Raw genomic sequence first — 27,400 nt, 5'->3', positions numbered from 1 at the left:
TGTTTTTCAGGATTAACCAATATATCAACCGACCAGGTTTTTGTCTCGACACTTTCTTGCAATGACAGGGACCCCTTCACAGATGCTAAAATGGGCTTGGGTTTTGTTCTTTAGTCATGGATTAGGCAGTTTCTTCGAAAGAACCATGAGAAATGGATCCAACAAAACAATGAATCCACATCCATTTCACTAGTTCAGACCTTGAAATCCAATACCTTTTTTCCTTGGGCTAACTCCCACCTTCCCAATCCTTTTAAGAAGAAAGGCATGGGGTTTAGTTACCAGCACAGACGAAGACGTGCCCGCAACAAAAGCCGAAGATTGTGCAAGTGATTGATCTCCCTCATCTCTTGCATGAATTCCTTTCTTACTTTCTTCTATTTTGACAATGAATTCCTCGCTGTCTTTGCATGAATTGGTCTCCTTTTGCAAACATCAAACCCTTCCTCAGATTGTAAGCTTCTTTTCTTTTTCTCTGTATGATCTTACTATAAGTATGCTTCTTTCTTAATAATGCTTCAAATATAAATCTACAATTTGAAACGAAAACTATAATCATGAATCATAACTATATACCAACCTTTTCGTTAAGTTTTTATGTATAAACAAAATAATGATTTATCATCACCAACTTGAATGATAAAAAAAAAAGTCACCAACTTTATCCTCCAATAAAATACTAGCAAGTAATATAAAAGAGCCAAGGTGGAGCCCATAAGGCAACGGTTCTCAACCCCCTGTTTTCACACGCAGCAGTGCATTCACACGCCACCCAATGACTTTCTTCCTAAATTCAAAATAAAGGAAAGAGCCAAACTTTGGCAAAGGCGAACCCTTTCCATTATTACAACAACGGGAGCTTTCCTTCTTCTTTCCTTCCTTCTTTTTGTTACCCAATTTGTCATTCAAAAACCCTCTCTTTGCCCCAAAAATAAGCCCTTTTGTTTCAATATTTAAAGCCAAAATCAAACGGCGTCTGCTTTATAAAATATTTCCTCGGAAAAGATCAAAAGAGTTATGCTTTCAACTTCCAGCTTCTACTAAGCTGTCTTGTTTCGATCACGCATCCCTCTTACGCGTTTCCTTTTCGCTACAAAAACTTTGGGTTTCTTTCGTTTTTTTGATTATTTCCTTGGAAAAAGAAGAAAGAAGAAAAAGCCCAGAAATAAAAGTATGGGTTTGAAGTACTACAATTTGCTGTTGATCTTCAAGCTTTCACTCGTTTTCTTATCTGTTTTGCCTCTTTCCTTGTCTCAAACTGTGGAAGCCCCATCCCCGGCGGCTAATTCTTGTAACGGGGTATTCTTGTCTTATGCTTACAGTTCGGGAACCAAGTTGAAACCCACGGATCCGACTCACCAGCCGTACAGATTCGAGTCGGTGTTGACGGTGCTGAATAACGGCGACGAGGAGCTTAAATCTTGGAGGGTTTTTGTGGGGTTTAAAAACGATGAGCTTTTGGTTTCTGCGTCGAATGCGGTGTTGGCCGATGGGAAGAGTTTGCCTGCGAATGTCGGGAACGGGACCTTTTTTGCCGGGTATCCGATGAGTGATCTGAAAACCGCGATTGAGACAGCCGGGGATTTGAGTCTGATGCAAGTTCAGGTTAAGCTTGTTGGGACTCAGTTTGGAGTGGCGGCCCCTGATGTGCCTTTGCCTGAAAATATTGAGCTTGCTAATGATGGGTTCGTTTGTCCTACGGCCTCTTTGCAAGGTAAAAACAACGTTTTTTTTATTATTTTATGTTTGGAGGGGGAAAGTGGTTTGATTTTGTTATGTCATAGATTACAAAAACGAAATTGACAAATAGAATTTGAGTCCTGTTTGGATTTTTGTGGATTTGGTCAAATTTCAACATTTGGGTTGGAAGAAAGAAAGATTATCATATGAAAAAGAGTGGAACAATTTAATTGTTTGGCGTTTTCGAGGTGAAATTTATAATTTGGTTGAAGTGAATCATTTGATAAGAATCTAAAGAATTCTCAATAGAATGTGTAAGCCTTATATCTAGGGTCACATGTTGGACTGAATCTTTATTACTAGGAATTGTCTGTTGCTGTTATAAAAACCACCTTTTGGTATAAGATTCTATTACACTGGGTTATCCTCACAATGTTTTTGGCTGTTCAATTACCAATTTATGATAGAAACTCTCATAAGACTGCCTCCACTTGAAAGGAACTGTTTGATCCTGTTTCAAGCTTTTAGGCTCCTAATTAGGCTGATTGTCATCATCTGAACATAGTTTTCAGCATCAATTTAGTTGTTCGTAATATCCATTACCATGACACTCACTCCGCGGGCGTGTGTGTATGTCTGTTCTAATAGGAAAATGAGAAAAGGAAATAACCTTTTCTTTGTCAAGTTGGTTGTGAATTTTATTTTCAGTAATCTTTTCTCGTATTGTCAGGCATATGTTTTACTATTGGTGGTTCTTCCAGGTAAAAATGAGATGCAAGTTTGTTGCACCAAAGACCCAAAATTCAAAACAAATGATACGGTAGATGAGGAATTCCTGCCGAGGCAAAGTGGTGATCTTACAATAATGTATGATGTAACCAGAACATATGATTCAAACTATTGGGCACAGGTTACTATCTCAAACGATAACCCCCTTGGGCGTCTTGATAACTGGAAATTGAGCTTTGATTGGATGAGGGATGAGTTCATCTATACCATGAAAGGGGCTTATCCTTATGTCGTTGATTCGTCTGACTGCATATTTGGCCCACAAGGGACGTACTACAGGGATCTAGATTTTGGTAATGTGTTAAATTGTAACAGGAGGCCAACAATTATTGACCTGCCTCCAACAAAGGCCAATGATACAACCGTTGGGCTAATCCCTAAATGTTGCCGAAATGGTACAATCTTGCCACCTACAATGGACCCGAGCAAGTCAAGTTCAGTATTCCAGATGCAGATCTTTAAAATGCCACCAGATCTCAACCGCTCTGAGCTCTCTCCTCCTCAGAATTGGAAGATCAATGGCACATTGAACCCTGATTACAAATGTGGCCCTCCAGTGCGTGTAAGCCCAAGCCAGTTTCCAGACCCAAGTGGCTTGCCAAGTACGACTGCAGTTGCCAGTTGGCAAGTGGTTTGCAATATTACACAGCCCAAGGGTGCAAGTCCCAAGTGCTGTGTATCATTTTCTTCATACTACAATGATTCAGTTGTCCCATGCAGAACTTGTGCGTGTGGGTGTAGCAATACAGCCCGTACTTGTAGTACAACTGCTCCAGCTATTCTTCTTCCACCTGAGGCACTTCTTGTTCCATTTGAGAACCGGACTGCTATGGCCAAAGCTTGGGCTGATCTTAAACACCTAACAGTACCAAATCCAATACCATGTGGTGACAATTGTGGGGTCAGCATAAACTGGCATGTGTATACTGACTACTCTCGAGGATGGAGTGCAAGGATCACAATCTTCAACTGGGATGAAACTGCCTTCCCTGATTGGTTTGCTGCAGTACAAATGGATAAAGCAACCCCTGGGTTTCAAAAGATGTATTCATTTAACGGAAGTGCCTTGGAGTTGAATGGTGTTAACAATACTATATTCATGCAAGGTCTTCCTGGATTAAATTATATTGTGGGAGAAACCGATGGAGCCAACCCACAGAAAGATCCTAGGGTGCCTGGAAAACAACAGACGGTGATCTCATTTACCAAGAAAAGTACCCCTGGCATTAATGTCGCTGCAGGTGATGGGTTTCCCTCTAAAGTGTTCTTCAATGGGGAGGAATGTGCACTTCCTTCAGTGTTGCCAACAAACAACAGTAATAGAAAGGGCTCAACTACAGTACTCTCACTCTTCATAGCAGTTCTTGTGTTCATGTTGGTGCAGCAATAGCTGGAATGAACCACTACTAGGTTTTTGTTGTCCTTCTCTTGCAGTTCTGTTTCGTTCATGTTGCATCAATAGCTGTGATGAGAAGTGACCTGATTTTGCAGCTGATACTGATTTGTTAATTCTTTAATGGTTTCAACCATGTGTTTTGGCATTGCAACAGATGCCCATGCCATGAAATCTTATATTGAGGATGCAGCGGAATTTGAAAGTACATAGATTGCGATCAGGCTTATGATGGCAGACAAACATGCTCTTACCATGATTATATAAGAATATTGTTGGATGAATATCATGTAGACAACACTGATTCTTTATGTTCCTTTTCATGTTACTTTTTTGGATTTTGTGATGATTCCTGGTTTAGATTTGTATAAATCCTAAGACAGATTGATTATTCCTTTGTGCTCAGCTTTAACCAATAGCCATCTTTTTGCCTTTTTCTTTTCTGATTTGCCAAGATATGATGTCCAATGGCAAACCAGGAGAAAATGTCTTATTTGAGATCCCATTCCCATTTATCCGTTGAGGATAGTAAGAGAAGAAAATTTTCTACCTGCAGTCACGAAATCATCTGAATTTGAAAGCTCTTGTGAATTTATATTGGAGGGTTCACTATGGTAAAGTTTGGTGTTTTACCACTTAAACGCTCCAATAAGAATGTAGTTATTAAGCGAATTCCAGATAGTATGTAACTGTTCAGAAAAGTGATTGCAGAGTATATCCGAGTTGTTAACTAAGCCAAGTCTAGGTTGCAACATTGCCTAAACTTCAATCTGCATGGTATCAGACTATTGTAGATCAAAAACATAGCAAAAAACCAAATGAAACAGGTCTCATATTACCAATACCTGTTGAAAAGAAACAAGAAAAAGAAAAGAAAAGCAAATGAAAGCACAAATGAGGATCTCATGAAAATTCAGGGCGAGAAAATAGCCAGAAATGAATACCCAGACTTATGTCTAGAGCAATCAAATGGTATTTACATGACAGTCAATTCCTTGAGAAAGAAACAATAAAAGGAAACAAAAAGGAGAAAGGATAGCATCCCCCCTTAAAGAAAGAGATGTGAAAAAAAAAAAAAAAAGAGCAAACTTCATCTGTTATTAAAGTTAGAAAGTCTCCTACGGTCTGCAGACATCTAGAAACAATGCCTCCACAACTTGGCATGTATCCTGCTTGACACCTTTAAAAGCACCCTAAAATTAGTTGCTTCCTGCCAGATTTTGCTACCAAAAACAATCAAAATTTTGCATGAATGCCTTTGCATATCATGCAGATGTATCTTACATGCTTCAGAATTATCTTCCAATGGTAACTGATCCATCCTGATTATCTGTTCATCCGGTCCTGTTATGTTCAAAAGAAACCAGCACAACATGACATTCACAGAGGAAGATGCAGTTCTTGAAACTAAGCAAACATGGTTCCTTGAAGAAAGAGAAACTTGAGGTCCCACTGACTGATTGCGAAAGAGATATGTCTGTTACAGTGAGTATGTACATCTGAAACTGCAATCATGAAGAGAACTGGAGCATGGAAGATCCCCTACACTGGAATATTATCCATGGAATACCCATCAAAATCAAACTCATTTTCAGCTGGTGCAATACCTTCTTGCTGCCAGAAAATGGAACTTTAGTGTAAGAAAATCTACCCAATGATTCATGAAATTGAGTACTGTCTTAAACAAACATTATAAGGATAAAGAGAAAAAATAACCTGTTTTAGAAGAGCACTCATGAGATCATCTTGTCCAAAGTGATCAGGGAATAGATTGGCAGGGCCAGCATCAGCAACTCTCTCAGACTTGATCCTTATTGTATTGTCAACAAGAAGATTGTTGAGATGATGATTAACATTTTGTGCATTCCCCTGCTCCGTACAATCACCTGCAGAGAACATTGCCTTGCTTACGACAGCAGCACTCCTGTTCTGTCCATTCATTTGGCCAGAAGAAAAACCTTGTTGAACCAAAACTGATTGTGCCAGATCAAGGTTGCCTTGAAGGGAGTTTGAATGCTGAGAGGCGTCAAATGTCATGCCTACATTCTGTAGCTCCCAATTTTGGGGTTTATGTTGATTCAAGTCATTAAATATGTCATAACTTGGCATGAATCCTCCTGATCCTTTTATGTCTGAGTTAAGATCTTCCTGAAAGGCCCCCTTGGATGTGAGACTAGATATCCCTGGTGTACTTCCAAGAGGGAAACTATTACCAGGAAGTTCTGAAGTGTGATTCATAGGGAAATTCAACATTGAAGAGGTCTGTGAAACTGGATTGTAACCAGGGCCTCTGATATTTTCTGGAATTCCATTTCTTGTAGAGACATTAGCAGCAATTCCATTTGATAAAATAGGCTGTCCCATGGTTGACGGAAGCCTGGGAGCATGACTGCCAGCAGAATCATTGAGTATCTGCCCTCGTGGCTGTGGTTGAGCCATCTGAATTAATAAAGAATTATTTTGGCTACCTTGCACGCCATGGGAAGTGACTTGCACATTCATGTTTCCTATTGATTGTGCAGAGTGGTGCAAGCTGGCAAGCTGCTTTGGCTCCATTGTTGTAGGAATTCCATGAAGTAAATTTATTTGTTTATTATTGTTCATATGTTGTTGCTGCCCTTCTCCAAATCTCAACTTCGGGTTTTCAAAGCTAAAAATGTTTCTTTGATCAACAAGGGGCATAGCAATGCCAGATTTAGCAGTTGACCGACCAAGCCCTGCTGCTTGGAGAGTGGCAAGACTTTGTGCAGGAAGTTGACCAGTTGCTGCAAGAGTTTGAAGATCAAGTCCATTGAGTGGAGACAATGGCCCAAAAGTTGCTTCTTGGGGGCTGATAAAAGAATTATTCAGATTACTCTGGTGTTGCGATACCCCACTCAGCCTTCTAAGATACAAGCGATATTTCTGATCACACAATAACACAGTGATTATTATCAAAGGACCAAAAATACTTCTGAGAATTGTTTATTAGATGCAAACGCAGGCTAAGTTTGTGTATTTAGTGGATGTGTACCATACCTGAAGGTGACTTGCAACATTTTCCCTGGTAAGACCAGGAACATTCATCAACTCCAAAATTTTCTTTGGAACAGCCTCTGTATAAGAAGATCAAATGGAAAAATCATAAGAGGGGAATGACTGCAGCAGGTACCAAATGTAAATGAGTTAAGTTAATAAAAGAAGGAGAAACATCAAAAATAAACAGGCAAGCAGTCGTGGTTGAAGTTAATTTAAAGCATATTTCAACAGTAACCGAACTGAAAGAAAGAATATTAATATCTAATTCTTTTGACAATTGCAATATAATTCAATTAAAAAAAGGCATGAACTTATACAAACAACAAATTATATAATGACAGAGAACTTTATTTGTTTAAGATGCCACTTAGATCTAATACATGCTAACCATGGAAACACACTTTCACTCAGATCCATGAGTACCAGAAACTTCAAATATAAAAGATTAAAGTAACAATACTTCTGCCAATGCTTATATCCCTTCTTCATAGGTACAAGGGAGTTTCACCAGTATTCAAAAAATAAGTGTACTATCAATACAAGGTTTCAACATTTTTAGTCATTGCTAATAATGATAAGCTGCTCCATTGAAAAGATATAACATTCAGCAAGTAAACATCAGCAAATTGAAAGATATGGGTGAAAGATTCGTACTGTCAATGCCTAGTTGATTAACTGCTGCAACAAACTGTTGATGGAGCTCAACAGACCAGACAACCCTCGGCTTCTTCAATGTGGATGTATCATCCCTCTCCTCAGCTTCATCATCATCATCCTTCCGCTTTTTTGAGCTTTTCCAATTCCCTTCATTAGCTGAGGATGAGTAATCTGCCTCTTCAGATTGTTTGGGCTGCCGATCTCCTTCTTCCACACTTCCTGATTGCTCAAAGTCCTTCCACTCATTCTTCCTCTTCCGAACCACATGCTGCCATATGTTCTTCAGCGCCTCGATACGAACTGGTTTAATAAGATAATCGCAGGCACCATGTGTAACACCCTTCATAACTACATGTTTCCCATCATCTGCTGACATCACTGCAAAAGTACGAAGTCAACTATGAGGTCAAGAAGTGCTCCCAACTGCATGCAATTGTCAATTCATTGTGATTAAATCCATGTCAAATGTTTATGATAGAGTGCTTACTGATAACAGGGAGGTCCATCTCTAAACCAATATGCTCAAGAAGTTTGAATCCATCCATGTCCGGCATGTGGACATCGCTGATAACAATATCAAACCCATTTTTGTTCTCTCGTAGCATAGACAATGCAGTCTCTGCTCGATTGCATTTGGTAACTGACAAAAGAAAAGAAAAGAGAAGAACAACATCACAAATCAACCTATCATTCATCAAATTACAAGAGTATCAACCTCTTAGAGTCCAAACAAAACGCATCCCCAAGAAAAAAGAAACTCCCTATTTTACATATGCACAAATCAAGCCCCAAAATGACCTTTAAGGCTAATGGAATACTTCAAGGAATTTGTAGAAAAAACGCTATCTCAAACCAAGCTACAAAACCTTACCTAACCCATGCCTGGAACAAAATTATAGTTCAGAAGCATTACAAAAATGCCATACTGTTCCCAAATCTAACAAACAAAGATCGTTTGTTTTTGTTTTTCCACTATGGACCCACAAAAGAAAAAATCAACACAAGCAAGAAAAAAAATTAAAACCCAAGAAATGATCATTGACAATTCATGTAGTAGATACCCAAAACAAAAACAAAAACCATGACATGAAAACAGAAAAACAGTAATAAAAAAACCAAGAATTAGAAGACAACCCAAGAAAGAAATATGACCAAAAAGGAAGAAAATTTCTGTTTATACTACCTTCGTAAAGGCAAGTTCTTAGCATCTTTTCCAAGATCATGAGACAAGTTGGATCATCATCAACAACAAGTACACGCAAACCAGCAGGAAACTGATCAGGAACTACATCTCCTGCTTTCCAAGCAGCACTTGAGCTAGCAGTTGACATGGATCCTTTTCCGCCACTCGAATTCATCCCTCAAGAACCAAACTGATCCAAAACCAAGAAAACCCCCCAAAAGAAAAAAAAAAGGGTATGTAAAAATTTTGTATAAAGATGCTGCCTTCACATGCTTGAACTTGAACCAGGCATCCCAAAAAAGATTGATACTTGATACCCCCACGCCAGTTGAAAATTCAAAGCACCCAAAGTTTAAGATAAGCTAAAAATTTGAAGGGAAGGAGAGAGAGATTTTTGCGGGATTATTTAGAAAGAGAAAATAAAAATTTATATAAACTCCTGGTGAGATTGAAGGTTGAAGGCATTTGCTTGTCTCAGCTTCAAGCTCAATTTCTCTGTTTTCTGGATTATTTTTTTTGCATTATTAATATTATTTTATTTATTAAATAATTAAGGGGAATTTTTTATTTTTATTTTTTTTTAATATTCAAAAGTGGGTCAGTCCTAGAAGAGTGGATCCAGCTCACACATGAAGTTAACTAACTCCACACATCCAAATCTACTCCCAACACAACTCCAACGTTAAACCTTGTTCCCCCAATATTTCACTGTTTTACTTCTTTTTCCTTTCTTTAATTTTTCACTTTTTTACTTTTTCAGTTTAACTGAAAGTAAAAAAATCTGCCCCACCATATTCCTCTTCGTTACCAAGTCAAATTCTCATCCAAAATTTTTTCAAATCTTTTCTCAAAAAAGTTTAAATTTTATTTTACTAACCGATTTTGATTCAATTCTTTTTCTTAGAAAAAAAAAATCTCAAATTTTTAATGCTCTCTCATTTAATTCTAATTTCGAATTTAAAATACCTTTTTTGATAGATTGGTTAGTCAAATCATATAAAAATCCCTAAATTTCTTCTACTAACCAATTTAGTTGCAACTCTTTCTTAGAAAAAAATCTCAAAAATTTAATGCTCTATCATTTACTTCTAAATTCGAATTTAAAATACCATTTTCGGTGAATGACTTAAAATCAAATTTTTACGTATTATTTGTAAAAATCAATCTAAAGAGAACACTCGTCAAAAGTATAATTTATTGTCTATATTTTTTATGATTACCATTTTAAGTTTAAAATAATTAAAAATCCATAATTACGACTTGAATGAATTTGATTGTATTTAAAACTTAATTAGGTTCTGAAAAAAGCTCTTCAATAAAAATTTAAAATAATCAAATATGATAATACACGATAATTCATATTGTGATCATAGATATTTTTACAATTACTTGTCATCGATAATTCAATTTATTTCACTCGTGTTAACATTTTACATCGATAATTAAATTTTATGTTTTTTATTCAAACCTTAATAAAAAAAATGGCAAAGGTAACCTCAAACCCACTTGCAATTGTGGGGGAGGCTTTGGTTTCCACTTTCGAGTTCTAAGAGTGGCCATTACTTATTCACACATATAAACACGCCCCTCCCCCAAAAAAGGCAAATATCAGTCCAACAAGTCATTACGGATTCCCCGTAAAAGCCCCAACAAAAGGAACAGAAACGGAATCCCGTTGAAGATCTTTATTTTATTTTTAGCAGAGAGCTCTTCTTTTTAAGAGTTTCCCGTTCATCTGATGCTAACCCTTCAGCTATTTTACCTCTGTCAAGTTCTATTCCTCTCTGACTAAGCTTTTATTTTTATTATTATTACTATTATTATTTATTTTTAATTTCCATTTTCCCCTTCCCCCCGTTTGACACGTGTCCTTCTCGTGGATAAGGTCTCTTTGGCTTGTATTGGTTTGCAGGGAGGGAGGGTTTTTTGTTTCTTTCTTGTTTTTCTTTTTTTTTGTTTTGTCTTTTTACCTCTTTATATTGAAGGTAATTAATTTGTCATTAGGTTAATTAATCAAACGTTTTGTTATGACTTGATCCTCAAATTTACCATAATATTATCCATTTATTTATTTGTTGAAATTAAATTTAAGGTTGGTTTTATTTACTAATACTAGTCTTTTCTTTTAATATAATTTTGTATATAAAAAATTTGAGTACAAAACTTTAATTTTCAAGTATTCTTCAATTTTTCATGTGTTTTTTTTGTGTAACTTAAAAATTCAAAATATGGCATGTTAATAAATGTGTTATTATGTGAAAAAATGCTGTTCAAAAAAGTGTTAATTTAGTAAATATAATAAAATTGTTTTCTATATGTGTTGTGTGGAGATTAATTAAGCTTCTTAATCCATCTCATCTTGGAAATAATCGGTTGAAAAAATATGTTTGGCAAAGAAATAATTTCCTAAATATAGTAAAAGAGTTTTTTGTATGTATTGTATGGAGATTAATTAAGTTTCTTAATCTATCTCACTCAACAAAACTTATAATTCATTTTTTAAATTTAAATTTAAATTTTTAAAAATTAAAAAAAAACATTTATATCTTGAATTTAAAACCCCGAATTAGATTAAAACTTTTGAATTCATACATCATCGAATTTGTTCATCAAATCCAATTTTAAAAACCAATATAATGATAAACTCACTCCTTCTTTGATGCATGAGTTTCAACAACGAGGAATAATTACCAATTTTCGACAAAGTGTTTATAATCATAATCAATATTTCAATTCGAATCGTAGCATGCATGCACGTATCATTAAAAAATGTATAAAACCGAAAACACATCTCATCATACGAATTGACTCGAATAAAAAAATTGATTAAATTATTTTTTTAAAATAAATTCTTTCTAGGACAAGCAAAAAGATTGAAATGGGGAGGCATGGGATGGATTGGAGAGAAGAGTTAAAACTTATAAGCATGAGGTGAACTTTGCTTTTTACAGTGCAAGAAAAGCTGTGACACAAAAAGAATGCTAAAGGATAGCATGCTGCTGCCAAACCGTATATTCCCTGCCTTAACCTTTTCTGCCTTACGATGAAATTCTAGTCTTTCACTGTCAAAAAGAAACTTTGGTTTTAGCCCCTCCCCATTGAAACTCCATTTTTCTTTCTTACTCCAAAGCCCAAGAAAAACCCTAAAACCCAAACCAGAAATGGGAGAGAGAGAGAAAAAAAACCCAAGAAAACTCCAAAGTGTCACAACAGATTTAGATCTTCTCTTTAAAAAGTTTAAAATGATTTAATAATTATTTTGTTTATTGCTTTTTGGGTGTTTTTTTAGCTTTCATGGAGGAAGGAGATGCTTTTAAGGAGGAAAATGGAATATTGTTTTGGGGTTGTGACCCTCTCTAGCAAGTGGTTTCACTCATAAAAAATATTTTATTAAATGACACGTGGCGGCTGGTGGAAGTTGGGGAAAAGTCCAAGCAAACTTTTCCTAACTTTCCTTGTCTTTTTTACCATCTTTTCTTTCTATATTCTGTGTGCCTCAAAGAATGATGAGTGCCACCCCAAGCAACAACCCCTTATAAGAGTTTTTTGCGATTTTTTTTTATTGCTTTTAATGTTATCTTCTATCACGTGGAATTGAATGATATTCTGGCTTTCTCTTTGTTTTGATTTTTTGATTAAAATAAAATATGTGGAATGTCGTAAAATCTTGAAGCGATCATTATAAATTATGAATTCAAAATCACTTATTATCATACGAAAGACTTTATGGATTGAATCGACTCTTAACTTTGTTGGTCAGTTGGTTATTGGTTAATTCGATTTTAAAAGTTTAGACTTTGTAGGTATTGGAAAGGAAATTTATCACTTGAGTGATAAAACTTGGTTTCTTACACGATTTTAACATTAAAATGCGACAAAATGAGTGGTTTGAGATTATTTATAATAAAATGGTATTATTGATTATGTTTTCTTGTATACGCAATTCTCACTACAAGCTTATATCAAAATTAAAAATTAATAACACATTAATTATTATTATCATCATAAATTGTCCTTCCACGTTAAGTATTTCCATATTTGTTAAAATTATCTCTTTATATTCATTGTCAATGCTATTATTTTAGCGATGTTTCATTTCCATTGATTATATTAATATTTTTTCTTTTATTGTCAACAAGTTTGCTAAATATTAACAAAAACCTCTACTCCATCTATGATCAAATTGTAAAATAAAATTATATTTTAATATAGAAACAAAAAGAATGACAAGTAAAGTAATATTAATATTTAAAAAAAAACAATCATAAAACATGTTTTCACATTTAAAAAAATAAAATCTATTGAGAAATAAGTAATAGTATTAAATACTTTGGACATGGGAGGCATTGTAATACAATAAAATAAGGGTGCACAAAAAAAGCCAACATGTAATTTAATTAAATGCTTTCTTACATTAAAATTAAAATGCAATTTGAATAAAAAACTTTTAAGTTTATTTATAAAGTTACTACTAATGGCACATGGTACAAGTGCAAGTAAATAATTAACAAAAAAACAAAAGGAAAAACAAAAATAAAGCAACTAGACATTATAATATATATAATAGTTGTGGTAAATTAGGGGGAGAAAATGTAGAAAGTTTGCAATTGTTTATCTTAGAGAATAAAGTGAGTAGGTTAGATAAAATAAAACATGCTTTGCATTTTAATTTACAATAGAATATGAATAATAATAATAATGATAAATAAAACATCTAAACAAGTATTTAAAATAATATGTAAATTCCTGAAATAAAAAGAAATTTTTTGTCCAATACTAAAAAGGAATATGAACTTAAATACTAAAAAAGTATTTGAATATTGCAAATTATATGTAAAAATTCTCATTATTTGTTATAAAAAATATTTTATTGTTTGATAAGTATTCATGAAAACTTATTAATTTTAATAAAAAATTAATGATCATCGGTATTTAATTTCATATCTTTTGTCATGTAAATACTTATTAAATCATCATATGTCACATAAATAAAATAAGATAATTGACATTAAATTTGACAAATGATAATTTTCTATAAAATTACAGATTTGTAAAAGTAAAAATAAAATATAAGAATTTGTTTAAATATAATAAAAAATAAAAAAGTTTAAATAATACACAATAGTTTAAGTATTTTTTTTTACTATTTAAGAATGAGAATATAATGGGATGAAAATTACCAAACTATTTACAACAATCCAGCTAAGTGACAACTTAGAAGAGTGACTAGAGTTAGGGAGGGACCCACCTTTCCCTGAGGGAAAAAAAGAAAGGGGCCCACAGACCCACTTTAGAGTTGTCCAGGTCAGCAGAGATGCAACAAACGTGACGTGTTGGATGATCTTCAAAAGAATTTCGAAATCAGAGAGGGACACGTGGTGGTGTCCATTGTGACCAAAGGGTGGGCCCTTCACCAACTGTGCCCATCGTTTGAAAAAAAAAAAAAGGGGAAGAAAAGGAGGACCCCATCAACCAACGCGGAGAGATGACGGGCCCACGATTCGCTTCGCAAGCGTACGTGCGCCTCTCCGTAACACGTCTCTTTCACCGCATAGCAAAATAAAAGAAAAAAAAGAGAAGGCTATTAGTTTTTTTTTTTTTTAATTTTCAAAGGTTTTTATTTTATTTTATTTTTATAATATTATAAATGGAGAAAAGAAAGTGGGTTTGTCTTGGTAGGTTGAATCCAATGACATTTTATTCTTTTCTTATTTTGAGTCTATGAATGTGTTTGTCTCTAGTCTATACACTCATACTGTATCATTTTGATTTCTCTTTCTTTTTGGTTTTATTTGATTTTGGCCTTTTGATCATACAAAAGGATTATATTACACCATTGCATATTTTGTATTTGTACATGAAGCATAGGCAAGATAATAATTTACAATTAATCATAACATTTAACATTACCAAACTAAGAATTCAAATTCCAACAAAAAATGTTATATTTTTGTTACACTCCAAACCCATAATTGCATCTACCGTTCAAGATATAAACATCTTATCATAAACCTAGATAATCACTTATTCTAAAATATACAAAAATAACTCATTTTAAATCTAATTTTTGTCAAAAAGATGGTTGAAGATTCCATAACAAACCCATGATTCTGACCACAATTGATCAAGCTGTCGTTTCCAAACTCACAGCTTGATCTGTAATTTAAGATGTGGACAACTTAACATATACCCAGATCACAATTTATTCTCTTTTTCTATGATAGTGCAAAAAGATAAGGTGGGAGATGAAGATGAATAAGTTGACGGTTAAAGAAACCATGGTTTTAGATCAGAATTGATCCGGCTGTTGATTCCATTAGGGTTTATTATCATCCATGCAGAGAAGCATGTTGCATGCCAAGGATTGATTCTGCGGTTAAAAAGTAGCAAAAGCAATGGCCTGAGTGAATGGACACAAGAGAAATCTCAAAAAATGGGCAAAAAATTGGGTGATCAGTCAGAGTTGGGTTGCTTTCACCTTTTTTATCCATTTATGGGAAACCTTTGAGGTTTTACAACAAATAATACTATAAAGAAAAGGATAATTCAGCACGTGGGGATGGAAATTCTTGCCTCCCCGACACCCAGCTTCTTTCAACTGTTTCACAAAAAAAAAAGAAGCAATTTTCAATCAAAATTATTGAAGTGAAACTTGGGAACTACCTGTCAACCAAAAAGGAAGGGAGGGGAGGGGGAACCCTTTCGGTGTACCAGTTGGAAATAACTTGGAATTAGATCCACATCAACAGGCTTATCGTACAGTTTGCCAGGCTTGCAAAACAGCTGCTCCCTGTCACCTTGGGCTGTCTTTTAGACAGATTTCACTGACCAAATGCTATCAGGTACCAAATCCTATTGTTAATTATACGTTTACCATGGAATCAATGCCTCCAGGACACCAATCATTGTCTCTAGCTCTCTCCTGTTTAATGCCAAAGCTAAAATCAAAGTGAGGACTGGCCATGGGAACCTTCCCACCCGCATTGCTCCTCTTCTTCTTCTTCCCAATTCTAATTAATCAGGGACTGCAACCTTTAAAACAGATATCTACTAGTATTCCATTCGATTATATAAAATACGATTCTTTTATATTTGAATTTAAGATGAGTTCAAATAATAAATTTAATTTTAATAACCTCGGGCCTCAATTACTCTTTTAGGGAAAAGAAGTGCTTGCCATGATTTACATGTTTTCCATGGGAAAAGATTAAAAATTTTGCCTTCAAGTTGCCAACTTGAGACCCCGAGCTTCACCCTGTGAATAATGGGATAAATACCTTTTCTCCTGTGTCTAGGCCATCCACCCCTGGGATTGGATGGTGGAAATTTTATGTCCTTCACATGGCATTTTTCCATGGTTCGCCAAGCTCATGATGATGGGGTTTGAAAGTTTTTTACTTTTGCTCGTTTTTCAGTTTTACCTTACAGGGTGTTACGAATCAATTGGCATCCAATGTTGAACTCAATCAAAGGAGGCAATTTTTATTGTTGATTCATTTAGCATTCCTATAAGTTTAACTACTTTGACCTTGATTGAAAACATGTAGCTTATCTTAATGATGTATAAACTTATGCATTGATAAGCACAGTAAAACACAGAATTCTCATATTGATACAGTACTTCAAGCGTGGAAGATGTATACACGATTAATATAATTCGATTAAATCGTCAGACACAATGTCAGTCGAGCATTTTTTGTAATATTTTAGAGTTTAATTGGTTTATTATTTCTTTTTGCAGATGAAAGGATGCAAACCCCTTTTTCGTGGCAATTATTTTTTCAGGAATGTGCAAATCAAAAAGGAGGAAGCAACACCACTGTTGCTTTACATAAGACACTAAATTAATTGCACATGGGGTAACATTAGCAAAGCACCTGGTTTTTGGCCCTAAGTTTTCCAAGAAGATGAAACAAAACCCCATCCCTTTCTCTCTCTCACTCCCTCTCTTTCTCTCTCTCTCTCGGGCCCTTTTATTAGGCCAATGGTGTGTTGGCATCTTACTAAATCAAATGGGGGAAAAAGGCATTGGGAATGGCCTTTGTGACACAGCATCGGGTGGCATTATTGGCTTCATCTCTAAGTCAACATCCATCATTGGTTGGTGCCACTGCCCCTCAGCCTCGCTCTCTGTGAAGGGAAAAAAAAAAAACTATGGTCTGCCTTGACCAAGTACAATTCCTTGCATGATTCCATGGGCAGCAGTGAAGCAGGGCTCACACTTGTATCAAATCCAGCCTCATGTTCTCTTGTACGGTTAAATGGCTTGGTGAAAATCACTGATCAGTTCAAGCCAAGCACAGAACAGATAAGTTGAGCTGGGTCTAGCTGACAGGTTATCACTTTCTATAAGAGGAGACTGCTGACTATCATCTCAATTTAAGATTCATAATCACACTCACATTTCTCCAATTATTTGAGTTAAGATATCATCCAGCAGACCTATGAGCAAGCTGTGAACATATTTTTGATCTTGCAGTTTCTTTAACAGGACAAGACACAGAGAAATTTCTTCTTGTCAATTTCTCCAAGTTCCTCTATTTTCTTAATCCTTACACAGATAAGGGTTCAACGCTTTAGTAAAGTATTGATTAAGAAGGTTGGGTCGTAACTAGTATCTTGAGTTTGGGTCCTGGTCACTCACAAGATTTTCCAAGAATGGGCACTGATTTGGGCTCAGCCTGATAAGGCTTCTGTTCCGTTTTGGTCAAAACAAAGGTTGGGTCGTAACTTTTATAAAGTTTTGGTTACAAGCTTCCAAATTCCAATGATCGAGTGTTTCTTTTTGTATTGTTTGCCCGTTGGTTGACTAGGCGTCAAACAGCGCCAAAGAGAGGGTTACTCCTTTGTCCCTGGAACTGCAAAGCAAAAAGCGTGCACGACCCACAGTTCTTTTGGGGCTTCAGAAATTGCACCATCAGCACTTTCATACTCTCTCTAAACTGTTTATACTGTCAAAATGACCGTCCCAAAGGCCAATGTAGTGGTTTCCAGGTTTTGAATTCCCTGAAGGTAGTATCTTTTGTCAGTGTTTTGTTATTTTGTGCTTCTTGTTGCTTCTTTAGATTGTAGTTCAATGATACCCAGATTTTTTTTTTTTGATTTGGGTTTTCTTTTATGGATAGCTTAGTGTGAGTGAAGGTGATGGGGGTGGATTTCTGTCTAGTTTTACTTTTAACATATTGTGGGTTATTGCTTATTGCTGGTAAGCATGTTTCTGGAAATTGTGTTTTTTGGCTATGGTTTTGGTTCTGATATGTGTGCAATAAAGGTTCATTCTTTTCTGAAATCATAATTATTTAATTGGATTGAGTTTCTTCCTGATAAATTTGGGCTGTTATACATTCATTATTTGCAAAACGTATGTCATTGAAACCTATGGAAGTGAAGCCAGTGGCAATGGCAAAGTAGGGTGGAAGTTCTCATAGGACTACCTATGGTTAAAAAAAAAAAATAGTATATTTCTAGTTTTCTTATATGGTAAATGGGGATTTAAAGAATATAGAAGTCTAACTTACAATTCATAATTATCTCATGAGGAGTTGCAAGTTATTACAGAGCATCTCAAAATGTCTGAGTTTGGCTGTGTTTCTAAATCACATAGTTGAAGCCCTGAAAGATTTTTCCATCCTTGCTTTTTCTCTTTTGTTTCTTTCAAGGATTAAGTATAAACGAAAGCTGTTTCAATATGGTATCCTGGTTTTAATTAGGTTACTAAAACGCAACTTCAACTGCAGGAACAATGGAAGAAAATTCGGTTCTTCTGAGTTAGAACTTAAATGCCTGGAGAATTCAAATTGAATTTCAATGTATTCTGTACTATAGCTATGGCTCTACATAGTACTTTTTTTCTTCTAGTAGCATATGTAATTTTTACACCATCTTCCAATTAACTATTCCATGTTGAAACAGGTGGAATTGTTTTACTAAGTTGCACGCTAATTTTGTTGCAGCTTATTGAGCCCAAAGGATGGCAGGTGCCATGAGTTTTTCCCTTTTGCAATTTCCTAGATGCAGAATCCAGCCCTTACCACACTTTCAATCAACATACGTAGGCTGTTTGTCACACAAGTTCGACATACTAAGACATTCTTTCAAGGTTTTTTCTCAATTTAAGCTGCTAGGATCACATGATTTCGAGCCTTTTCAAGGGACAACTAATAGGACTCAGGTTTTGAGACCTGGATCAACAGAAAGTGGGCTAGGAACTAGAGACAACGAAAAAGGTGAACCAAGCAATGTTAGGCATGAATTCTTGGATGGACAACTGCAGGCAAGCACTATCAGTTCTTCAGTTTCAAGTTGCCTTAGTAGCATCCAGTATTGTGATGCTAAACGCCAGATTTTAGAGAGCCAAGATCCAAAGCAATTTGTAAGAGTGTTTGTTTTTGATATTGAAACCACTGGATTTTGCAAAGAGAGTGAGCGGATTATCGAAATTGCAATTCGAGACATTCTGGGGGGAAAGAACAGTTGTTTCCACACACTGATTAACCCTGAACAACATGTTCCAAATTCACACATTCATGGTATTACAACCAACATGGTGAATCAACTAGATGTCCCAAGGTATATATCATCCTCAAACACAACTGATGTAAAATTTCTTACTTCAAGTTCATTATCTTTATATTGATTGCCTCTGCACTTCAACTGGTGATCAATGCCCCATGCTGGATGACTGCTATTTTGGCTAGGATGAAGGACTTCATCCCAATCCTGCTGCACTACATCAGAAGCCGCCAACAAATTCCTGGGAGCCTTGCTTTGTTTATTGCTCACAATGCACGATGTTTCGATGTACCTTTTCTAGTCAAGAATTCAGCCGTTGTTCAATGGATATTCCTCCTAATTGGCTGTTTTTAGACACCCTTCCTCTGGCCGCCAGATGATGAAGTTGAATGGTTAGAGCTCCCGCGCCTCCCCCCCCCCCCCTTCCCTCATTCTGCATAATTTTTCAGTCAGTTTTGATTGTTTTATACTGTTAACAGGATCAAGGCTCTTCTCACTACAAGCGCTCCGCGAACACTTTGACATTCAATCAGTAGATGCAACACATAGAGCCGTGTCAGATGTGAACTTGTTGTCAGCTATACTTGGGAGGATGACGGTTGACATGAAGCTCACGATTGCTGATTTCTTTGAAAAATCTTCCAGGCTTCAGATGTCAGCGACTTGATGAAGACTAAAAAGAAGAGCTGAAACTAGCATTGTTTTTATTGCTTGTAACTCCTCAAGTTGATCTATACTCTTGTATTTACGGATGATCATATACTCTTCTTCGGGTTGAAAATGTATTTCCTTTTTTTTCCATAGCAGTCGCAGGAAATGGAGGCTGGTCTGTGAGCTCGACTTGTGGGTTGTGAATAAAACAACTTGCTCTCGTTGAGAGTCGAACTCAAGACCTCCCGCTTACTAAACGGGTGCTCTAACCAACTGAGCTACGAGAGCTGGTCGACAAGCTGACCCTATCATCCTCTCTTCCTCATTGGCTCAAACTTCCAACCAATCAAGCAACAGGTCCTGCCAGTACGCGTGGATAGGCAGAAACAAACGACGTTACAAAACGCGTTTCAAAGATTAGTCCAATCAAATTCCTCCGTGACGTAATTAAGTCCTCGCCCGATGACGATCTCAGCCACCCACCAAAAATATTTCCACGCAAAATCCAATTAGTTAGAAATAGGGGGGCATTTCCACAATTTATCAAAACTTAATGTGCAAGTTAGCAAAAAAACAAAAAAAGGAAAAAAAATGGTTCATAAAAGCGGCTGAACCACGTACTCGAAGTTCGGTGGAGAGTCTCTCTCTGCTCCTTCTCTCTCCTTTCGTTTCCTCGTTTCTTCCTTATACTTCCATCTTTCTGGGTTTTTTTTCCCTTTCATTTAAGGACTCGGTTATAATAAATTCACCAAATTTTACCCCCCACAAGAAAGATTCGCGAATTCTAGATCAAAAGAAGAAAAGAAAGTTGGGTTCTTTTTTTTTTTTTTCCAGGAAAAAATGGAGTCTAATTCATTGAGCTTTCGATTCTCCAATCCCTCTTCTTTTTCCTCTTCTTCTAGGCGTCACCAATCTCGATCTGGTTAGTGTTTTCCCGTTTGTTTCTCGAGAAATTAAGAATTGAAATGAAAATTTTATGATGAAAATTTTGATGTTTCTTGTTTTGTCTTGTTTGTTTGTTTGTTTGTTTGTCGTGGGTAGATCTGTTTCTGGGTGGAGGATATGAAGAAGTTGACGGCGACGAGGATTTCAAGGCGGAGTTCTTATGTCCGTTTTGCGCTGAGGATTTCGACATTGTTGGGCTTTGTTGCCACATCGATGAGGATCATCCTGTTGAAGCCAAAAACGGGGTACCCTTTTCCTAGTTTGTCATATATTTATAATTCTTTGCTTCATATTGATGTTATTTCTCATTGAATTGATCAGAAAAAGATGAACTTTGTTTAAGCTAGGTTCGGTTATTGATGAAGGAAGAATATTCTGAAAGCTTTTGTGGAGTGGTTCTTAATTGGGAAAAAAAAAGTTGAAAATTTTGAAGTGGGGTTTTTACTCCTGTTGGTGATGACTTGGGGATTTGACTTGGCAAGATTTTTGATCATTTAGTTAGCTATGTGTCTTTTATTGTGGATTTTATTGCTGCTAGAGTAATAGATAGATGTTGTTTGCTTCATTAACAGTGTCTAGCATTCATTAATTGTAGAACTGTAGTGGGTTAAGTAGTTTAGCTTTCTAATTAATTGGATAAATTGTATGATTCTCCATACTTTGATTTATTTTTCTCCCAATTGATATGAGTTGTTGGTCCACTGGACATGTAACATTGCTTGAGAGTTACCTTTGAATTTTACTTAATATGTGTTTGATTGAATTTTACTTTTTCAGGTCTGCCCAGTTTGTGCAAAGAGGGTTGGAATGGATATTGTTAGCCACATTACCATGCAACACGGAAATTTTCTTAAGATATCCTTTTCATGTGGATTTTTGTCTAAGCTTTGTTATATCTTGTTTGGTTCTGATGTCAAGGCTGGTTAAATAATGCTGTTATCATGTATGTCTGGTCCGAATATTGATCTGTCTTTTCTTATAAGGCTAAACACTTTGATCTGCTTTCATCTTCACCATGGTGCTTGACTATATGTACCATGGTGTAGCAATGCATGTGAAACATAATAGCCTTCGGTAAGAGCATTTCTTTTCTCTTTTTTTTTTTTTTTGAATTGATTACATATCGGCTCACAGTGACCAATATGATAGTGTGTTATCCCTGTTAAACACTTTCCCCATTCTCAGGTTGTTCTCTTCTTTGTAAATTTAAATGTCTTTAGTTTGTTTGTGAGGAAGCATGTCATGATGAATGACGGTTCAGGTTATTCCTTGACTGGATATTACGTGCAGCGCAAGCGGAGATTACGCAAGGGTGGAACCAATTTGACATTTGCTATGTTGAGAAAAGAACTGCGAGAAGGAAATTGGCAGGCCTTTCCTGGTGGATCTTCATGCATTGTTTCTTCTTCCAATGTAGAACCTGATCCATTATTGTCATCGTTTATTTTTAATCCACCCACAGTTGATGAGCCTGTAAGCTTGCAGCCTCTTTCTATTGCTGAAGCACATGCCGTAAAGGAAAGCTCAAATAAAGAATTTCTAGAAAGGTATGACTGCTGGTGTCATTTATTCTTTTGATATTAGTCCTTTTGTTTCTCTTTCTGGTCCCTTAAAGTTGATATGGTTGCTGGCAGTACACCATGCTCTTTGATTAAGTAAACAAGTTTGAGTAAGTCACTAAGGGTAGGAAATGCCATGGATTAGACAGAAATTATTTTATTATTATTATTTGCCTTGCTAGTAAGTAAGTAGATACCACTTGATCATGGTGGCAATTACTATCTAGGCCAGTTTTTCTATGCACTAAGTCTTACCCTTGCTCGAGAATTGATGAAATTTTGACCACATTGGATGCATAGGTTTACCTGAATTTTGCATATTCTTCCCCTCTTACTGCTTAGTAGAAACTGCCCATGCCTTCTGCTTTCCTTGCACTGCATTAATTAGTTTAGATTCACTGTCATGTGAGTTGTCAATTAGATTTAATGTTCTAACACCATAGTTTCCGATGACAGAAAGTCTCAGCAGTCGCAACTGTCGGACAAGGACCATGAGGAGAAGGCTCGAAGGTGTGAGTGCGTTCAAGGACTGTTGATGTCCACTATTCTCGATGATAACTTATAAGTTAATGGGGGTATTTGTAGTGGATATGCCAATATAATATTAGGTCTGAGAGTAAAGCATAAAGAGGGAAAGATCTTCACTCTTACCTCAGAAATGGAAATCGATTAGGTCAGCGGAACTATGTACTCCTACTATTGTATTTAGAGCTTTTGTGCATAATGGAAAGATGGAAGAACTTCGTCTTTATAACTACATGCTTGCTTTCTTTATATCTAAAGATCGGCCTTCATAGATTTATAACAAAATGTAATTACAGTTCCTATGCGATAACATGTCGGGCATCATTATTTATCTTAAAGCTTTGTCGTCTGCAGAAAAACGAAACGAATTGTTGGCATCTTTGGTTTCCTTCCTTGACTGAGTCATTATTTATCATTTGTTTACTTCCTTGACTGAGTCATTGTCCAGCGTTATGAACTTTCTATCACTTGGTTGAAGGAAAAGCAAAGTTTTTTTGCTTATAAAACGGTGCCGTTTAGGGCAACAAGCCAAATAAAACATTGGGTGAAGTTGGATTTACTAATCACTATCAAGATCTACCTGATTAAAGATTGCCTTAATCTATGTGTCGTGTGTACCTACGTAAAACATTTCTCATTTTATTTGTACAAGCAATTCAGATTTACACCTTAAATGATTTTAGAAATAACATAAAAGTAGTAAATTCATTCAAAATGTTCTTTGCCATGAGCTTATTGTTTAAACTCAAAAGACATATTTATCAAGTGACAAAAAAAAAACTCTAATTTATTTCATCTTTTATTAATTATTGAGATTCGTGATATTTTATTTTACTCAATTATATACCGTTTTGATTAAACCAAAGAAAGAATCTACTCTGACACATTATTAAAAAATTAAATAAATTATAATATTATTTTTATCATAAAATCACAATTCAAACTCAAAACACACATCTATCACATCTTAAAAGATGATCCAATGAGATTTTATTTCAAATCCCTATGAATCGTTGGTGTCAATCAAAATTATGATAACATCATATGCTCTTTCCACATGGAGAGGGTGCAAATTTTGGCAGACGTGAGAAAAATGTAATGTTAGTATGCTTTACTTGTCCCATGGCTGAATAATTTCTTCCCTTCTTTTCTTTCATGGACAATGGCTACGGGGTAATGTATGGTAATGTTTTGAGATTTTCTACCAATACTAGTGCATATTTACGTATGAAGGGAGCAGCCCTATCCATCTACTCCACTAATTCACAACCCATGGTCTATCTTCTGAACGTTTTCAGCATGCAATTCCCTCATGTGTATAAGGTGTGAGAATTAAGTGGAAATAAAGGTAGTTTGTGAAAGCAATGGAAGGGAAAGTAAAACACAGATAAAAAAGTTGACTATAGCTCAAGTGCATGAACATATCTCCCTCACTAAGAAGAGCTAACGTGTTATTTCACCTCCACTGGAAAAACTAATATTTGGGTTCCAAGATCAAGCTCTAAAAAAGAGGTTAGTACAAGTAGGAATGTTACACATACTGAACTCCAAAAAGACATAAGTATATACAAATATCAGAGATTTTCATCATCGTCGTCATCAAACTATCAAACTTATTAAGAAGTTATAGCGTTTGACTTCTACCTCGTCAAGGCCATGATGCTGATAAAAGAACATGGGAAGCCCATCAGATGAACTTGAATACCATGTCTATCTGTGCTCTGTATCCATCGTAATCCATACAAAATAAAGCATCTTCCTTGCATCCATGAGGAAGAACTACAGATAGGGCACGCAATACCAAAGTATATGTATGAGCTAAGGCTAATGGGCTGGAGAGACAGTTTGGAAGTCAATCTGCTGAGGTACTGGGATTCTCTTCCAAGTTAAGTGGTCAGTTCCACTATGTTTTGGAACTTCGCTCACCTCCAGTATGTATTGTGGGAAACAAAGAACCTGAAATCTGGATGATTCACTTGCAAAACCCTAAGCCAGTTATCAGCAGCTCGCAAAAGGGAATTAGCTTTCTGACATTCACTCGCTTCATCAGGAGTCCAAACGGAAACTTTGAACTTATAGAAAGCAAGTCCAAAGGTACGCAATGGTAGCTTTAAGGACATGTCAGCACCATGAAACTCCCTAACAGGGAAGCCCCGGAAAGGCAGCACATCTGTGCCAGTACCTGCTCCAAACAATATCAAAATCACAATATGAACAACGTGACAGGCAGAAATAATACAGACATGCAACCACATATAAAGGGTGGAACAGATGATTACCTGGTGAGGGTGTAGACAGAGAGTGATAGGTTAAAAAGCAGGCATCCAGATTTTGCAGAGTTGGACCCATTGGTATCCTATATATAGGATACCTTCATTAAAAAAAGAAAAGAAAGAAAGAAAGAAAATTTGTCAGATATAATCAGGTTTGCAATCAAAATTGCAATGAACAAAGAACCATAACTTCATGAAGTCTTTTAAAATGAGAAATATATACCATGCCACAGAAATCCAACTTGAAGGGGATAGATCACAGCTCCTGTATGTCCTTAGTGCTGGAAATTGAGATGCAAGAACTGAAATCTGCAGGATGCAATGTTACTAGCGAGCACACAAGAAGTTGCAAACGCTAATGTAACAAAGGACGATGGACTTACCTTGTCAGCCAAGGGCTCACGACTAAATGGTTGATCATGCTCCAAGTATTCAAAAATCAGCTGACCAGGAGGGTTACACACATCACTTTCATCGCTTGATGAACCCCCAGAGGGTTTATTCCTAAGTGACAGTCTCATCAATCTCTGGACATTCGTGTCTGCAATCTCCAGCTGACTCCAAGTCCCCGGGACAACATTTTTAGCTCTTCTTCCAGTTCCACAATCACTGCTGCTACCATCACTACTTGTCTCCCTGGATGACTCAGTATCACTCTCCTCACCAGGCCTCCTGTTCAATTGTACAGGGCAAACACAATAAGCATCCTATTAATCTAGCATTTCACGGACAGAAACATAATTCATGATTTACAGCTCAAGTGAACTCATCACCATGCACTTCAACCTCTACTGATCTCACTAAGATTATGGACCAAACAGCACATCTCATAAAGCAAATCAGCAAAACATTGGCCATAATACAACTTAAGTTATATCAACTATCAAGTGAAACTTCAGCAACATGACTTCCCAACTTAGTAGGGCAGCATGTCTAATAAATTTGACTCTGATTATCCAATTACAACATCTTAAATCAGAAAAATGAGATAGGGACTAGCTGAGACAACATAAGGATCCAAAAAGTCGAATGGCCATCAGAAATTCTCAGTCACGAAAGACAACAGAAAGATTGGATGGTAAGGACTTTCAGCTATAGAAGGAGATTAGATTAAATATGGGTTGAAAGGCTTTACCTTTGCCTCGGGGAGGGTCTTGATGGGTCTATATACAGCTGAATGCCAGACAAGTAAGGGACATAGTATTGCATTACAGAGTCACTCCCATTCAACAAAAGATGAACCCCAGCTCCATATGCACTCCATTCCTTAAAAGACTCCCACAAATCCTCGAGCACAAAATATGGTGGAGAACACTCCAGTCTAGGTTCCCGCCCTCTCCATCTCCTTCTGCTTGTCTACAAGATCACCAACAATTTCATCAATAAAAGATTCATCAGATTTAATAAAAAGATATAAAGAACCCATAGTTCATATATTGCTAAACACTCCCGAAAAACAATTCCCCATTTTGCATTAATAATTAAGATTTTTTGGTTGCCCGGTCTTCTGTTGCTTAGCAAAATATCTTCAATTTTCCCACATTTTCTGGCTAATAAAATAAAACCAATTTCTTCAACTTTCTTGTTGGGGTTTTGATTCTTACAAAGAAATTCAAGTCAAGTCAAGTAATTGCTCTAGATGCACATAATCAGTATCTTCTGCTAAGCCTTAAAAAGAGCAATCAAAGGATCCCAAGAAAGCAAGGATTGTACCCAATTTAAAAAGAAAAAAAAAGGAAAGAAAGGTCCAATCTTGATAGATACGAATTTACCTTGGGTAGATGTTGAGCCGGAACCACAGGAGTCGTATACTCCAAGAACCGATCCAAATTCGTCCAATTATCATCGTTTCTTTTACTACTATTCTTATTCTTATTACTACTATCCACCGACGTTGAAGACGGTGATGACGTGGCGCATTCCTCGTGATCCGTTCTCTTCTCAGTCAAACTCTTGGAAACCGACGGCCTCTGTTCCCGCCGCTGCACCATCGTCTGCTTCTGTTGCTGCTGCTGTTTCCTCATCGGCGGCGGATAATAAAACCGACTCTCGCCGCCTCGGCTTCTCGCGATCGAAACGCCCCCGGAACCCGACATTGTACGGAAACGTTTGGAAAATCAACCAAAAAAAAAAGGGCTTGAAAAACAGAAACCGACAGCGTTGAAAAAAAAATAAAAAAGAGGGCTTTCTTTGTTCCTTCCTTTTTGTGGGTGGG

The 27,400-nt window shown here is 36.3% G+C and overlaps 5 protein-coding genes and 1 non-coding gene across 6 annotated transcripts; 3 read left to right on the top strand and 3 right to left on the bottom strand.

Moving 5' to 3' along the window:
* Nucleotides 1-834: 834 nt before the first annotated feature.
* LOC110422358 (COBRA-like protein 7) lies at nucleotides 835-4,253 on the top strand. The gene is made up of 2 exons (XM_021436233.2): nucleotides 835-1,714; nucleotides 2,442-4,253. The coding sequence occupies exons 1-2, from the start codon at nucleotides 1,174-1,176 to the stop codon at nucleotides 3,857-3,859; spliced, it is 1,959 nt and encodes a 652-aa protein (XP_021291908.1). The 5' UTR covers nucleotides 835-1,173; the 3' UTR covers nucleotides 3,860-4,253.
* Nucleotides 4,254-4,765: 512 nt separating this feature from the next.
* On the bottom strand, nucleotides 4,766-9,232 carry LOC110422357 (two-component response regulator ARR2-like). Its single transcript, XM_021436232.2, has 6 exons — nucleotides 8,721-9,232; nucleotides 8,025-8,177; nucleotides 7,535-7,915; nucleotides 6,881-6,957; nucleotides 5,579-6,766; nucleotides 4,766-5,476 (listed from the first exon to the last, which is right to left on the bottom strand). The coding sequence occupies exons 1-6, from the start codon at nucleotides 8,893-8,895 to the stop codon at nucleotides 5,405-5,407; spliced, it is 2,046 nt and encodes a 681-aa protein (XP_021291907.1). The 5' UTR covers nucleotides 8,896-9,232; the 3' UTR covers nucleotides 4,766-5,404.
* Nucleotides 9,233-16,858: 7,626 nt separating this feature from the next.
* On the top strand, nucleotides 16,859-20,029 carry LOC110421950 (exonuclease DPD1, chloroplastic/mitochondrial-like). Its single transcript, XM_089784502.1, is given in 7 exon segments — nucleotides 16,859-17,732; nucleotides 18,674-19,289; nucleotides 19,418-19,530; nucleotides 19,533-19,595; nucleotides 19,598-19,624; nucleotides 19,712-19,867; nucleotides 19,870-20,029. Coding segments are annotated over 6 exon segments (1,011 nt in total). The 5' UTR covers nucleotides 16,859-17,732; nucleotides 18,674-18,690; the 3' UTR covers nucleotides 19,923-20,029.
* Nucleotides 20,030-20,097: 68 nt separating this feature from the next.
* On the bottom strand, nucleotides 20,098-20,171 carry TRNAT-AGU (transfer RNA threonine (anticodon AGU)). Its single transcript has one exon. It is a non-coding gene; the product is annotated as a tRNA-Thr (tRNA).
* A 332-nt stretch (nucleotides 20,172-20,503) lies between these two features.
* On the top strand, nucleotides 20,504-23,144 carry LOC110422114 (protein DEHYDRATION-INDUCED 19 homolog 4-like). The gene is made up of 5 exons (XM_021435897.2): nucleotides 20,504-20,805; nucleotides 20,925-21,073; nucleotides 21,606-21,683; nucleotides 22,113-22,375; nucleotides 22,844-23,144. The coding sequence occupies exons 1-5, from the start codon at nucleotides 20,724-20,726 to the stop codon at nucleotides 22,950-22,952; spliced, it is 681 nt and encodes a 226-aa protein (XP_021291572.1). The 5' UTR covers nucleotides 20,504-20,723; the 3' UTR covers nucleotides 22,953-23,144.
* Nucleotides 23,145-24,324: 1,180 nt separating this feature from the next.
* LOC110421646 (uncharacterized) lies at nucleotides 24,325-27,400 on the bottom strand. Its single transcript, XM_021435282.2, has 6 exons — nucleotides 26,958-27,400; nucleotides 26,321-26,541; nucleotides 25,569-25,857; nucleotides 25,409-25,494; nucleotides 25,192-25,283; nucleotides 24,325-25,094 (listed from the first exon to the last, which is right to left on the bottom strand). Exons 1-6 carry the CDS (start codon nucleotides 27,279-27,281, stop codon nucleotides 24,835-24,837), a joined length of 1,272 nt encoding a protein of 423 aa, XP_021290957.1. The 5' UTR covers nucleotides 27,282-27,400; the 3' UTR covers nucleotides 24,325-24,834.

Source organism: Theobroma umbraticum, unplaced genomic scaffold (assembly GCF_002168275.2).
Source record: "Theobroma umbraticum cultivar Fairchild unplaced genomic scaffold, ASM216827v3 scaffold_130.0, whole genome shotgun sequence".
NCBI lineage: Eukaryota > Viridiplantae > Streptophyta > Magnoliopsida > Malvales > Malvaceae > Theobroma > Theobroma umbraticum.
This window is presented reverse-complemented; position numbering and strand designations above follow the sequence as displayed.